This window comes from Falco rusticolus, chromosome 11, assembly GCF_015220075.1.
Source record: "Falco rusticolus isolate bFalRus1 chromosome 11, bFalRus1.pri, whole genome shotgun sequence".
NCBI classification, from domain to species: Eukaryota; Metazoa; Chordata; class Aves; order Falconiformes; family Falconidae; genus Falco; species Falco rusticolus.
In genome coordinates, this window is record NC_051197.1 from 3654745 (window position 1) to 3670037 (window position 15293).

Consider the following 15293-nt stretch of genomic DNA (forward strand, 5'->3'; position numbering starts at 1 on the left):
GAACTCTTAAATTAAGAGAAAAAAATCTAAAGGATTGTTTGCTTCTCAAACTTTAATTTGCAGAAGAGAAACATTAGATGCCAGTATTTTTAAAAAGAGCACTGTTTTTACTATGTGGCAGTAACAGAAAGCTGTAAAATTAGTATCATCTGATTTTTATGAAAATCAAGTTAAATGATACCCCAAAGCTACTAAAAGAACTTGCATAGCTTTCCATAATAATTATTAGTACTAATGCATGAGGTTCCTTCTAACCACAGGAATTGTAGCATGTTGAGATACAACCAGACTCTTTGAAACAATGGGAAAAGTTTCAAAATTTTTTGATCAGTCAAATTATATAGACTGAACCCCCGTAAAATATACCAAACCCCCAAATGATAAAGCATGAGGAAACCAGTGGAAAGAAAAAATAATTAATTAGAACATGAATTCTTTCCTCATCAAATTTCTTGCCTGGCACACGTTCAAACATGTGCATCATCTAAAGTGATCAACAGACCATAAAACTCCATAAAGACAGAAAATCCCCATCCCTGCGCTGCAGTTCAGCTTTGCTGTTGGCTCAGCAGGCAGCTGACCTCTGCAGTTTCCCACCTAGAGAGTGCAGAAAGAGACAGGACAACAGAAAACTGCAGATTGCCTGCACCCTTGTGCACAACCAGCTTCCCAAATACAGCTCTACCTGCTTTTCGGTTTTAAAAATCACTGCCCAACATTAAAATTAATTGGTAGCCTGTATACAAAATACATGAAAAAAGGTTTTGTATCCTCCTATGAAAAGACCAAAAGGATGTTACCCCTCAATCCTTTCAGTAAATTAATCTAAGAACAGAAGCTACGACTATGGTATTTACATAGGAATAATAAAATAAAATCACCACTAGAGTTAATCATTCAAGATTACTCTTCTCACGTGAAAACCTCACTGTCCTTCTACTTTCAGATTACTGTCTGTCTTGAGGGGTAGTGCCACTTGCCTCATATCCAAAGTCACTGTCTTGACACAGGAAAAACATTAACAGTCCCACAACGAAAAAACTGAGACTAAAACATCAACACACACACACCCATTCTAAAATAGAAGTGGCACTGTGAATTTGGCTGGGTAGGTCAATTACTTGGGCAAAATACTGATGTATCTATTATGTTATTGTAGCACAACTTACGTTTATCTAAGAATCTTAAAATGAAATAGCAATAAAAATACTTTTATCACAAAAACCATCTGGCTTTGAGCTGTGACAAAAATTGCACAAAAAAAGAATAATAATTTCCTTTCATGCAACAGTCCAGAATGGACAACAGGCAAACTTGTACAGCAACACCTGACTACAAAGACTAGCTTTCACTCTTTCAAGAAGTGCTGTGACCTCCTATAGCAAAACATCCAAGCGAGCAAAATCCTTCCACCTCCTGCCCCATTTTCAGCAAGGTAAGCAGGGACAGAAAGATGGCAGAAAATCCCAACATCAGTAATTTAGCATAACAGGGCTCTGAACAGCTTGGTTTATTAATAGAATGCTGTTGACTCTCTTATGGAGAGATAATAATAATAATAATAACAGGGTGGATTATTTAGTGTGAATAAAACCTACCAGCAGGACAGACCCATGCAGAGTTCATGAGCAGCAGGGCTTAACAGCACAGGTACAGCACCACGTGAATGCGCTGGGGCCATGCTGGGCACAATCAGCCACAGGACTAAGCCCAAACTAATAAGATAAGAAGCAGTGCAGACACCTGCACTAAAACAGCAAGAGTGCAAGGCAGGAGCACCACAGATGGTTTCTTTGCTTGGAAAAAGAACAGAAAAGCAGAACTTACGTCATGTAAAAAATACATTCTTTTGCACAGGGACCAGATTCTGACCCAAACAACTTTCTTCCACATATTAAAGCAGAATGAAAGGACCTCCTCCTTCAAAAAGCTGTTTTCCCCAGCAACTTACCCATCCAAAATACATCACAGAAGATGTATTAAAAAAATCATGATTATATACAATTTTTTTATGTGACCTGCATTTCACTTTATGTATAGCCTGGATAGATTCTGAAAATAAGCCAGGATTGTGCCCTCAAACGACTACTGGTTTTTGCAGAATCTAGAAGTGAAATAATACTTCATTAATTCAGTGACAAAAGATTTTATGAATAAGGAGAGCTAAGCCCGTCTGGAAGCATCCCACATCCTTCAATTGAATCCAAATAGACTCCAGTTCAAAAGGAAAATGAAGAGGTAATATTTCTCTGTCTACATTTCCATCGCATTAACCTTACCCCCACCAACACCCGTGGGGAATAATCTGCACACACTGCAGCATCATCCACCATTTTAATGGAGAAACACTACCTAACAAGATTCACTGGGGCGCCCCAGGACAGTGCAGAAATGCTAGAGGCTTCCTAAGATGTGAATCCCTTCTCTTGCCAATTCTGGAATTCAAAACTGATGCGTAATCAAAGATGGAGGTGCAAATACACCTAAAACATGCAGTTAGATGAGGGTTGAGAGTTGTCTATTTGCTGATGAACAGATGAAAATACTGGGGAAAATTACCTCAGATGCTTAGGAATTAAGTAGTTGTAAAGTCCCATAGCTTTTTTCTATGGAATACAGCGGGCAATGGCCAGCAGCTCAGTCTGCAGTTAGAGCAATTTAATAACTACACTCAGTGAAACACTACCCAAGGGAAGAGAAGTTGCTTCATCAGTAAAGACTGTCCATCCAGGTCTCTGAAAGAGGGAAAGATACCATGGGAGAGATAAAACACTTCTGTGACCAACAACCATATTCATAGTCTTTAATTTTATGTCTTTAATGGAGAAAACCAAACAATCTGGATTCTATCACTTCCTCACTCCTGAACACTTGAGTTTGCTGTTAATGCTCTTTCAATGTATTTTGTGTAAAAGACATCGCAAGTGAAGCCTGTTGATCACCTTGACCTCTGCATCACTACCATGGAAGTAGCATGAAAACATGTACGAGATATTCAAAAGCCTTCTGGACACAGTACTGGGCAACTGGCTTGAGATGGACTTGCTTGAGCAAGAGGGGTTGGACCAGATGACCTCCGGAGATCCCTTCCAGGCCCAACCATTCCGTTGCTGACCCGTATACCTCTTGGGTATGAGGATTCCTAATGGTTACTGAAATAGTTATTGAACCTAATGGTTATTGAAAAAAAAAACCCTGCCAGTGTAAATGCCCATTAGTTCCATTTCAATGCTATTCACATAACACTGAAATGCTTTTAAAAGACAAAGAAACAGAGCTGTGAATAATTGACCACTGGTGCGAACATAAAACGTCTGTACATGACTAATGCACAACCCATTCCTTTGTAATACAGGATGTTTTGACACTGGATACACACTCACTGGGGACCCGAATGAGATCATTACATCCTTTCATATAAGTAATCGCACTTCTGCCCACTGGTGACACACCTTTAATTTCATTGCAAAGGTAAACAAGAGAGGTTGTTACTAAAGTCTCTTTGAACTTCAGTTTATTTGAAATTCGGCATTTTTGAGATTGTGAACATCACTTTCCTTCCACTGAAGAAAAATATCATTTTATCTCCAACCTGACAGGGAAAGGAATTAGGGCAACACCATCACTTTGGAATATGCTACTTATAATATGGCTCAAGCATGCAAATCCCAAGACTTGAGATATATGTGATTAATCACAGATGGTGTCTCGTTTCAAGTACTGCTAGCAATGCTTAACATTAGATAAAACAAACACTGGAATGAATAACTCGTGAGATTTCAGAAAACTTCAGTGGATCTTTCTTTGTGGGAAAGTATTGATACAAAAGGCTCTACCTTTCCTCAACCAGGAACTACCTGGTCTATGACACACACAGAGGCAAACAGTACCATGAGTCCTCTCAACTGGTATACACCCAAAATTGGACAACTTTTTTTTTTTTTACCATTAGAACTGGGTGCCAGAGACAGAAAGAATATAAATTTGAAGAAGAAAGTAATTTTCCTACCCTACTTCAGTACAGCATAGACCTTTGTACCACTTACCACACTTAAAAAGAAAATAATAAACTTCAGATGGTATTATTAGAACAAAACAAGTCTTTCTTGTACCATGAATATTGAAAACCCGTAATTACGGAACTGTTAGAAAATGAAAAATGCTTAGACAATTCTGAGTACTCCCAAGGTATCCCCAGGCCATCAAATTGCTCTTTCTCAAGTCAAGAAATGTAAGAAAATAGATGGTTCTCTGATGGCACAGACAGTTGCTGAAAGATGAAAAAATCACAACCCATGGAAAGCAGTAGGTCAGCATATACCTGCTCTTTAGTGAAAGCTTTTCTCTAAAGAAGAGATCCATAGGGATGGTTGATTTTTTTAAACTGCTTAAGCAATCAGAACATGGGGTACCACTGCAGGTACTGCAGCAAAGTGCCATTTTGCCACAGCCAAAAATCAGATGAAGTGTAGGAAGTCTGTGTTTTCAATCTGAAGGTGAAGCAAGGAGATATGAGAAAAAGTGAAGACAAAATACCATACTTGCTAATGAGCTTTCTTGCCTTGTGGGTGAATTTGTGCCAGACACGACTAAAGAAAATAAGTATTTTAAGTTACAACAGATCAAAACAGATTACAGCATGAAATTTATTTTCAGGATGGGGAATATCCCTGTCATCTGTAAAAACACATATGGTAACTTTGAGGGGGTTTTGTTTTTTTTTAATGTAAGGTGTGAATTTCCCTGTAAAACCACATATGCACTACAAGGATAGATTTACTGTCCCCTTCCTGCCTTTCAACAGTCCCTCCCTAAGCATAGCTTGTGAACATGCTGAGAGCACAGACTTCACTGACAAGACATTAGTTTTCACAGGCCAATGATTTTTGTTTCACTGAAAACACATTTACCTGCCAAAGGCCAAGTTCTCAGTTGGCATAAATCAGCGTAGCTCCTTGCCTCAGCCACCTAATTTCATTTGCAGGCTTTATTTAAGGTTCAAATGATAGCTTCACATATGCCTCTCCCTCTCTCCATATGAACCCTGCCTAGTAGTTAAAGGAAACACTTACCTCTAGAAGTTCATCGCCAATATGCATCCTTCCATCTCGTCCCGCAGGTCCATCTGGATTGATACCAACTACAAAGATGCTCATACGAGAGCGGTCCTTGTTGCCAGCAAGACTCAGTCCAAGCCCATTTTTGTCTTTCTCAAGCTCAATAATGTGTAACTCTCCTGGTAGATCTGCATATCGTTGCCGGATTTTTTCTAGAAAGATCAAACATAAAATTAGTTACAACATAAAATAACTTACATGCAGATGTTCAAGGGCACATACAAATACGGTAGAAAGTGATGGCTTCTCAGCATTTAGTCTTAGTTAACAGACATCTTTTTCCACCACAGACTCTAAAATAGTATTTGCTGTGCCTTTATCGCTCACACAGAAAAGTGCAGCATCAGTGGCAAATACTATTCACATTAAAACGGCACTATTTTAGTTATTTGTACAACAGGCTGGTTCTAAACCAAAAATTTTTTGAAGGGAGGGTAAACAAGGGAATTCCAGAGGCACCTCAATCTTAGCTTACAAAAACAATCAATTTCAGGAAATTGTCATAAAGTTAGAGATGGTTAATTAACCACTGTGGGAAACTGAAATGCTTATGTTGCAAACATACTGCAAACTCACATCTCATAGAATCTTTTGCTTCTTTCTGGTGACTCAGGAATATGCTTACCATGCTCTGCTTAACGTTATGTACTACTGTGCAGATGACTACTCAAAGCAGATGTCAGTGACAATGTATATGAATGATTACATTTTAAAATGCAGCCTCACTTGATATTAAGGTAGTTATTTGTCTTTCATCTACATTTCAACCATTTCTGTGACAGAGCACAATATACTTCCGAAGTTATTTGGAGCACATTTCGTGTTTGTGAATGCTGACAGTTTGATCTGAATGTCTTTTCACCACTGGCATAAAAGCATCTATAAATAATGCTAGCGAGGGTCAATCATAGGAAGGGTAATTCTTTTTTCTGTCTGGTTGTCCTTTGCAGATTTTAAAGACAGCTTCATAAGACGACCTGCCTCCAATGCTTCAGCTGGGCCACACTTAAAAAAAGCAGGTCAAAGTATTTTGCTGTGGCTGGATATCACCTTTAGTACAGAGCCCAAGGTGAAAGACACTGCTGCATTATGCATTAAGAGAAGAAATAAGAGATATATGTTGAACCATGCCCTGAGTCAGCAGTAGTAGCTAGATCAATATTAGCTACTACCATTCTACTGAGGAAGTGTATTTTAATAGTATGATTTAATCACTGTAGTGAATGTTCCCATGACAACAACAAGAGGGGAAAGACATGGGGAAGGTGAGAGGGAAGCAACTAAACGTGAATAAAAACTGCTGAGAAGAAAGATGATGAAGTAGAGCTGTTCCTTCTACAGCTCCTGTGCAGGCTGCCAGCGTGATTGAGCCAAACTTAGGTCCACCCCAACAGTTCTCCTCTTAACAGTTCCAGCTGCAGCAGCCCTTGGTGCTTCACCAGACTGCTGGGATAGGGGGAGCAGTCACCCGTCTCCAAGACCAGATGCACCCAAGAGCATTACCTACACTCAGAGCAACACAGACAAGAACCAGCTCTCCCACTGCACTATTTACAGCGCAGCATTTTCCTGCCACACTGTGGTTTCCTCAAAAACCCCAGTGGTCTGGAGCCTAAAATCCTGAGCGTTTATATTGAGGGTGATATGTTATCCCCAGAAAGCTGTAAAGCCCTGCAGAGGTCTGCACAAAATCAGAATATCATAAAAAATTAGAAAACTCATTTGTTGCTATCAACTATATGCCAAAAATTCATATAACTGCATGAAATGCTAATCCATGTAGCTGCATAGTTCTTTAATATATTTCTTAACTAACGGGGTCAAAATGTAATTAGAGGTGTGTTTTGCTACTTGAATTTGGAAAGTATTTTTTTTCTGCGTAGTATGCAGAATACCTCCCACTGAAAATCAGCAAGAGAGGAAAGGTCTTGAAAACCATGCTTCTGAAAGTACAGCAGATACAAGCACATATGCAGCCACACATTTTATTCACACCACAGAGGTTTAACATTCTTTTCCCATTAAGTGAAGTCCAGACCTGAGGAGCGCTAAGACATTTTCTGCCCACCACAATTAGACAAACAACTCATTACAGCACAGCAAGTAGCTGCAGCATACTGTAAGAATATTAAGAACAGGTCATCAGCAGAAAAGATATTTCTTAGTGATTGCACTTCTGTGGATAAAGCAAAGAATCAGTGCTTTGGAGGGATGCTCTTGACTGATTATTGCTCTGCCATAGTTCCTTCCATTGCTTGTTTTACACGGACAACACATCTCACTTTCATTTGCTAGGAGCCAAACACAAGTCTAAAGCTTGTTTTCAGCAACTTGTACTCAGACACACAGAAAAGAGGTGAAGGAGCAAGGAGAATACACACGCTTAAGTGCTGCACAGATGAAGCCCCACAGCTTCAGAGACCACTTCAAAACTCACTTCTTGCTTATCATTAAAACTTCTTGAAATTTCCCAACACGAGCCCGATGCAGTAGCACCTCTATGACACTGCACACGGACACATCACTCCAGCCTCTACCTGCAGACAAGTGCCCTTGGAGACTACCAGCATCAGTAAGTCTGTAAACTCTTCAGTGTTTCCTCCTGCTGCAGCAGCCTAAAAAGAGTTTTCTCACATGGGAAAAATATTAGCTGTTCAGAAGTACATGTATGTTCCTGTTCCATGCTGGGCTGAAACTAAAAGTAAGTTTTAGTCCTCCAAAAACTAGTAGTTAGGGCAATTGCCTGGGATGAGACAGAGCTCCACTGAAGTTTCTGATCTGCTTACACAGGACCAGGACTGGAAACCTGGTAGAGCTGAGGCCCAGTTCAGCACTCCAACTGCACCAGTAATCCCCCACTGTGTGAGCAATTCTTTGGGTAATGAAAAATTTATCTGGGCAAAAACCAGAGAACAACTCCAGGGCTCATCAAGTTGCTTTATTTAAGAGTTTTATTTTGCTGGGTTTTTTAAAGGGTTTTCCCATCTGTGTGCACTGAGCCCTTCATTAGATTATCACATTAATTTACAAAGCAGCTATTTGAAATGGCTGAGGTGACTGGAGTGGTAAAATAGTGGGAGACTACAAAGGAAACAGCAAAGATGCTACGTGCCGAGCACCACTTCCAGCCCAACAGGAGGGCACCGTTACTGATTGCTGCCAGAGAAGACACAAGCATGTGTGTACATGTTCATGCGTGTAGGGACAAGCACGAGATACCCTGCTTTTAAAATCATGCCTTCCTTAGCAGGGCATGCTGTCTCCTCGCTGAACAACAGAAGGTTCTGGCTCTTGCATGCCCCACCTCCCGCAATTAAACACTTCCAAGGGCTGTCCTCACCAGCCAGCCTTGCAGTGTAAATGATAACTTGCTATTCCCAGCGGTGTCATTGCTTTACTCATCCAATCTGCATACAAATATCCTTTGGGCATCCAGCTGACTTCCTATAACATTGTAATCGTATTCTCTGTTTGCCTCTTAATAAGAATCTCAGAAGATTATTTTAAACAAGTATTTACTGCTTAAACAAACGTGCATCTAAGGCATCTTCTTTTTAATGCCTTTTTCAGCTGTTTTTTCTCCCCTCCAGCTGGTATCACTTTTCAGTTCTCTGCCTAGCATTGGGGAGCCAGTTAGCATCTGCTTTTGCAAAGAATTCCATTATCTGCCTTCATTACCAGATACTTTACACAAGGCAATTGTAATTCTGTTGTTGCTGCATTACACATGGGACACAGCATTTCTTGTTTTGGCACTACATGGAGTTGTTTCCACATTCGGTGACAATATGCCTATCACAACTTCTGCAAACATATCTCACCAACAATATTTAACTACCTAAGGCTGCATCCAGTTTCTTCTAAAAATATTATACAGATGTAACATGAACTAAAAGCACAAGTATATGCTCTAGTGATCACTTCTGCAATAATATTTCCAAGTTATATTAGCAGACAATTACATTTCAAAGAGAGATCCTGGAAATGGAAGACAACGGCTTTCAAACAATATACTATTATGCTGCATATGTTTCCCTGCTTCAGCCACTATTCCCATTATATTAAACAGAGAGATAAAAGAAATAAATAGAGACAATATGGCCAGGATATTGGAGTTTGCATGATCTAGTATTGCAACAAATACACAATTTATCTCCATGGAAAAAAACAGACACCACTTCTCAGGAAGGCAAAAGGCTCTTTAAATTACAAAGGTATATAAAGCACTTGCAAAGGGATGAGAAGCCTGTTTCCCAAACCTGCTGAAATCTCCAGTTAAATGAGCTGAAAGGGAAGAGGTGTTTCTTGTGAAATTGGTGTCTCTGCATGTTGAAAATAAGAGTCCATCTAGAAAGGAAAAAAGAGTAAAGAAAACACTCTGGATGACTCAGCTAGGTCATTTGTTTTAGTACCAAATGCTCAATATTAAAACTGTCAAAAAACAAAGGGGGAAAAACAGCACAAAAAGAGATGACAGATGATATTTGTACATAGAAGGTGATACTGAGGATTTTACATCCCTCTTGCGTTACCTCAGATAACTATTAGCAACATATGCTGGCTTTTGGAGACTTTACAATGGTCTCATTTATCAGCCTGTGTTCATTTTAATGGTTTCAGCTACCATTTTTATCACATAGCACATAACACTGTTACAGTCTTAGCCTTTTCCGAGATTACTCTGCTCAGACAGCAGTGCTGCAGCATCACAACCACTGTTTTTCATTTAGTAATGATAGATATCAGAATGCAGCCAGCATCCACTACACAGAGCCAACCTTGCATATCAAACAACTAATTCCCTTCTTGATTTCACTATAAACACTAAAAAACCCCCCAAAAACGTAGGAAGTCCCTTGAAAGCTAACCCTAGAGCTGTGAAGACACCACATCTAATTTACTGATTACAATTTACAAGAACCTAAATAAGCATATTGAAGGGACCATAATTGAACAAATGGGGTTTAGAATTCTCCCACTACTAATAATATAATAAGCTTATTGTTTTAATCTTCCCACTAGCCCTCTATTTGTCTCCAAGGAGGTAGGCAGTTCTTCAAACCTTATCTCAAAAACGATACACTCGTCTGTTTTCATAAGCTTTAAACTGGAAAATAGAAAGTATTTCTGTAACGCTTTCTTAAATTCCATAAAATCATTCCAATTGTTCTCTCAGCAATCAGCATGCATGAGAAAAATAGGCCAGTTGTAGTCAAAACTAGCAAATTTAAATGGAAGAGCCAGAGATTGTCATGACCAGTCCCCCTCACTCAGGGGGTGAGAGAAGAGGACAGAGCCTGCTGGGGCTCACCTCTTTGTAAATGCTGTTATCTCCAAACCTGTGGGCAGGGAGCAACCCTGCAGTGGGATGGGGCAGCTAGGGGTTCCCCACCTGATCCAGAAACTCAGCACCCCCTACAACCTCTCTTTGACAGCCACACCATCCCTTTGGCAGCACTTTGCTTCACATACACTGCTTGGAAGTAATTTACCAAAACTGAAGCGATGATTTACACAGAAAAATAAAACCCAGCATCTCTATTATACTTTGTCATACTTCAGTTAACACTCCTCACCCGAGCCCATGTCTGTCATATACAAGGAAGAGAGAGAGAGAGAGAGAGAGTGCTTCATGGCTGTATCTCTTTCCTTCCTCCCCAAAATACTGTGAGCCAAAATAGCACATAACTTTTAAGTACATGAGGGAGAAAGCATGCACAAGGTGCCACACAGACAAAGCCTTCTCTACATGAACAGCTAAAGTGTGGGCTTTCATACTCTCATTAACACAACTCACCCAAACTCAAGTGAAAAACAAGTGTGCATTAAAACCTCCCGAGACAACATTCTTACCCTAACTTGAAGACTGCCTCTTCTTTTTTTCTGTGAAGGATTCAGGCTATTATTTGGGATCTCCAACTTTCTTCTCTTCTAACTGCTCCCCTTCAGCTCAGGCTCCCATTCCATTTTGCTCCTCACTTACCATGCAAACACTTGCAGCAGCTTTTCAGCTCACACAATAAAAGTTTCCTTCTCTTCTAATGCTTTCCTTACATCCCACTTGTCCCTCACATCACTCTTTCTACTACTGGAAGGTTAAAACTTCTGCTAGTGATTTTTAATCAATCCAGGAAGAAGGGTATTATAAGAGTCTCAACAATCCACTTCAAGTACCATTTCACTTTGTTCCTGTGAGCAGGTGACATTTAGAAACAGTCATAGTTAATTTTTTCTTCCTATAATCAAGAAATTCTCACACCCAAAGAAAACAGCAAGAGAAGAAAGTGACATTTAGCCCTGGCTTAAAACCAGGGTAAATGCAGTCTGTAACAACAGGGAGCATCTCCAATACTTGCACCATCTCATGTCAACATTTTGAACAAATGGAGTTCTTGACAGCAATTTTTTCCTTATTTCAGACCCAAAGCTTCATTCTAAAGCTACAGTTTCATTACGTAACATTTAAGTTCTCTGAGGAAGAGATAATGTATGTTTTTCTTTTTTAATTAGGTGACAAGGACATTCGATGACAAGGAGATTTAGTGAAATTGTGGTAAGCAGAGCATCCTGATGCTAATAATTGCTGATTATAAGGGAATCTGCCCTCCCCTGCACACAATACTTCCACTCATTTGCCTTTCAAATGATGCATTAACCCTCATCAAAGCACTTGGGTTTCCTCAGAAGTGACCTCCTCTGGGTGCTGTGATCTCGCAATCAGTCACTCTGGTGGAGCACTGACGCTGAGCTCAGAGTGCCTCTGCACCAGCTGACAATCCCACAGTCTTACAGGCTTTGGAGGAAAGGACTGGCAAAACCTGCCCATGTGTTTCTTGCCTGTTGCCCCAGGACTGATAAAACTGCTTGTTTCCTCTAGATAGGAGATACACCAAATGGGCTAGCTGTTGGACCATCATACTGCCACTAGTTGATTAAATACTGTCATAGCAATAAAAACATTTTTCTTTTGATAAAATCCTCTGTGAAGATACATATAGTTAAGTGCAAAAATATATCACATCACAGTTGATGTTTGGGCCCACTGAAAGGCCCAACTGAAGGTATTCTGAACTAATTACATCCTTAAAATGTAGGGTAGCGTCAAGACAGACCCCATTTTTAAGCTGTTGAAAAGATAACTGAGAAAAATCCCATTAAACAAATACTCTGCTGTATAATATTGCAGTATATTACACTGCACCATGCAGTTTAAGTCATCTAAGGCCAAAATACTACAGTCTTCAGAGCTTTCCAGCCCGCTTGGTGGTGATGGCACCAAGCAGCCAGAGGTAAGGCTCAGTTATCACAGCCACCAGGCTCACGCATGCTGCGCCTCCTGAGAGGAAAGCAGTCTTGCTCCTACTGTGCTGAGGCTTGCCTAACAGTTCACCAGGAAGCTGGGATATGTTAACAGTGTAAGAACATTAGAAAATACTGATTTCCATCTGCAAGGTCTCAAGGAAATTTGAAATAGCTCTAAACACACATTGCTTGCACTTCTGGCCTGCTGCACAGCAGCTCTCACCTAGTGTTGACATGCCCATCAAGTGTCAGTGATCTGTAACGATGCACGACGTGCACACACAATATCAGATTGCCAGATGCTGTGACAGATGATATTTTAGTGGCCAATTTTACAATGCAGTTTTGGGAAAAAAAAGAGCATCTCACAATTGGGATAGAAATTTCTTTTCTAAGGCAATCTTTCTGGTAGGAGCAGGCTTTCCAGTTTGCTCCTGATCACATTGCTCTGCTAGGATCTATAATCCATTCCCTACATTTATATTTAAAAGCTGCTTGTTCACTTGATGGAAGAGCAAGGGTGTCCGAGACCAAACAAAGAATACTGGGGAACTCTAATCCACTGGTTTTCTGCTTGGTCTCAACCCAAACAAATTAATATTGTGAACATTTAAATTCTTCCTCCCTTGACAGTAATACAGCATAACTTGATCTGACAGTTTCATCTTTAAATAATGATGTTCCCACAAAGCAACTGGCATAGTCATTACCTTGGAATCTTTCTGCACTGAACTCTAATTAAAGAGAACAGTATCAGAGTATTGTCAGAAACTGAAAATCTGTTACCTAACAAAGGCTTTTAGGAGACTGAGCATCAACTTTCCCAGCAATAAGTAGTTGTAAGAGGCAGCACATAGGACAACTCAGAAGCCAAGGTGATGAGACATCTCCTGCATAGCGATTCATTCTTAATTCAAGAACCTGCAATGACAGCCTGAACCTCCTCCGTCTAAAGGGGGACAGGATGAGAAAATGGGGAGATTTTTGGACTTAACAATACTTTTTGATTGTTAATCTACAATTAGATTACAAAGATCTACAGAAAATTCTTAAAGGAAGGTCTTCAGGGGAATTGCCACCATTTGTGAGACGTAGCGGAAACCGCCCGCGTCCCCTCCCTGCCGCTGGTAAAGCTTCAGACAGAAGCAACCAGTTGCACTAAGAAGCCATAAAAATAAAAAAAAGACTAAGAACCTGGTTGTGGAAGAGCAGGTGAAGAGGAGGAAATAATGCTGTGCAGCTGAGATAAGCGATGGTGGCGAGGAGATGGCAGGAACAGTGTCCCAACTTAACATGATTGCTTGCTTTGCCCATGGCAGCGCTACCTTGCAACACAACAAAGCTATGTAACAGTGTGACTGGACAATGACTAAATTAAATTTTTGGATTAAACCCCCCCCACCACAGTAGTTTAAGTTTGCTTGTACAGCAATTTTTAAATATGCTGTGACAGTGATTAAAAAGATTAAAGATGAATGAGTCATCTGGGACTGTAAAGCCCAGGAAAATGCCCACAAAGCTATACTGGAAAATACAGTGCAAGTCTTAACAGTGAAAAGACCCAGGGAAGACAGAACATGATCAGCTACTTTAGTTGTGATTTAACTCAGTGGTGATCTTAATGATAAATTTTAATCCTCTTTAATTTAGTTATTTTAGTTATTTTCCTAAAGATTGATTGTAACTAGTTAGTTACTACGAAAATACATATATCTGCAATAAAAGATTGTACTTACATTGTATATTCCTTCTTTAGGCCAGCTATAGGGATAAAACACTACACAAGTATTTAAGGGAATATAAAATTTACTATACATCTGTTGAAATGCTGAAGATTTATCACACATCAGAAATTGTAAAAAACATTTCTTCTATACTATATACTATTTGTATTTGGACAGAAGTTAGAATGCAATTAAAATATAAGCAACAGCTTTGTAATAAAAATATTGCATACAAATATGCCAATTGTGATTAATATAAGAAAAATGTTTTGATTGAAATGTTTTCATTTAAAACTGGAATATTAAACAAAAGGATTGTTATTCTCACAGTAGATAATGGAGGTTCTATGGTGATCAAAAACATTTTTAAATGGTCTAATTTCCACTATGTCAAAGATTTCCTTTTGTCTGTCTTTGGGCCTTCACAAACACCTAGTTAACGATAAACACTGTGCAGTGACCTCGGAGGAGGTTCTGCCATCACACCATGGCCACAAACACTTCCATAATTTTCCAACTGACAACTCTCAACTTCACACTCTTAGTTTTTTATTCACAGACCAGAAAAGAAAAATATCCTTTTTCAGCTCCTAACAAGTTGTTCAAGTTTGATAAGCTATTTTCATTCCCGCTGAATTAGTTGAATAAGCTGTAGAAAGAATAGGTCTTTGTTTCAGGCTGCTGAAGAAAAAGTCAAAAGCTGGATTTTTACCACAGTCAGTTCTGGGTCCAGATTTCTCTCAATTCTCTGGGTGCACACATACTTTTCCTGAATAGTTTTTTCATTTAAATTATGCTAATACGTTAGAGTATGCTCAGATCTTTACGTAGATTGCCATTTAAAACTTACAATTCATATTAAAAGCAGAAAATGTTTGATTTAAATTAAGTGCAAATCCAATTTAAATAAAAAGTAGTTTTTAATATTAAAAAAGATGCACATCTAGCTTTTAGACGACAGAAGGTGATAGTGCATACTCACAGAACAGACCTGACCAGCCCCACAACACTGTTTAATATTGTTTCTCTCTTTCTCTCTAATTTTAGACAGCTATACAGAATCAGTATTTTGCTAGGTTTATATCTGGTTAGTCTTTCATCAAACTGATTACAGTTTCACAAACACTTACAAACTATCTGATGACTTTTA

At 39.4% G+C, this 15293-nt stretch overlaps 1 protein-coding gene across 4 annotated transcripts in view; it reads right to left on the bottom strand.

The window, feature by feature from the left end:
- PATJ (PATJ crumbs cell polarity complex component) overlaps positions 1-15293 on the bottom strand; it is a 157147-nt gene that overhangs the window by 57380 nt on the left and 84474 nt on the right. For all 4 annotated transcript variants that reach the window (XM_037404759.1, XM_037404756.1, XM_037404757.1 and 1 more), the window contains exon 28: positions 5073-5269. In XM_037404759.1, the coding sequence (XP_037260656.1) occupies positions 5073-5269 (197 nt within the window). The remainder of the gene's footprint in view (positions 1-5072; positions 5270-15293) is intronic.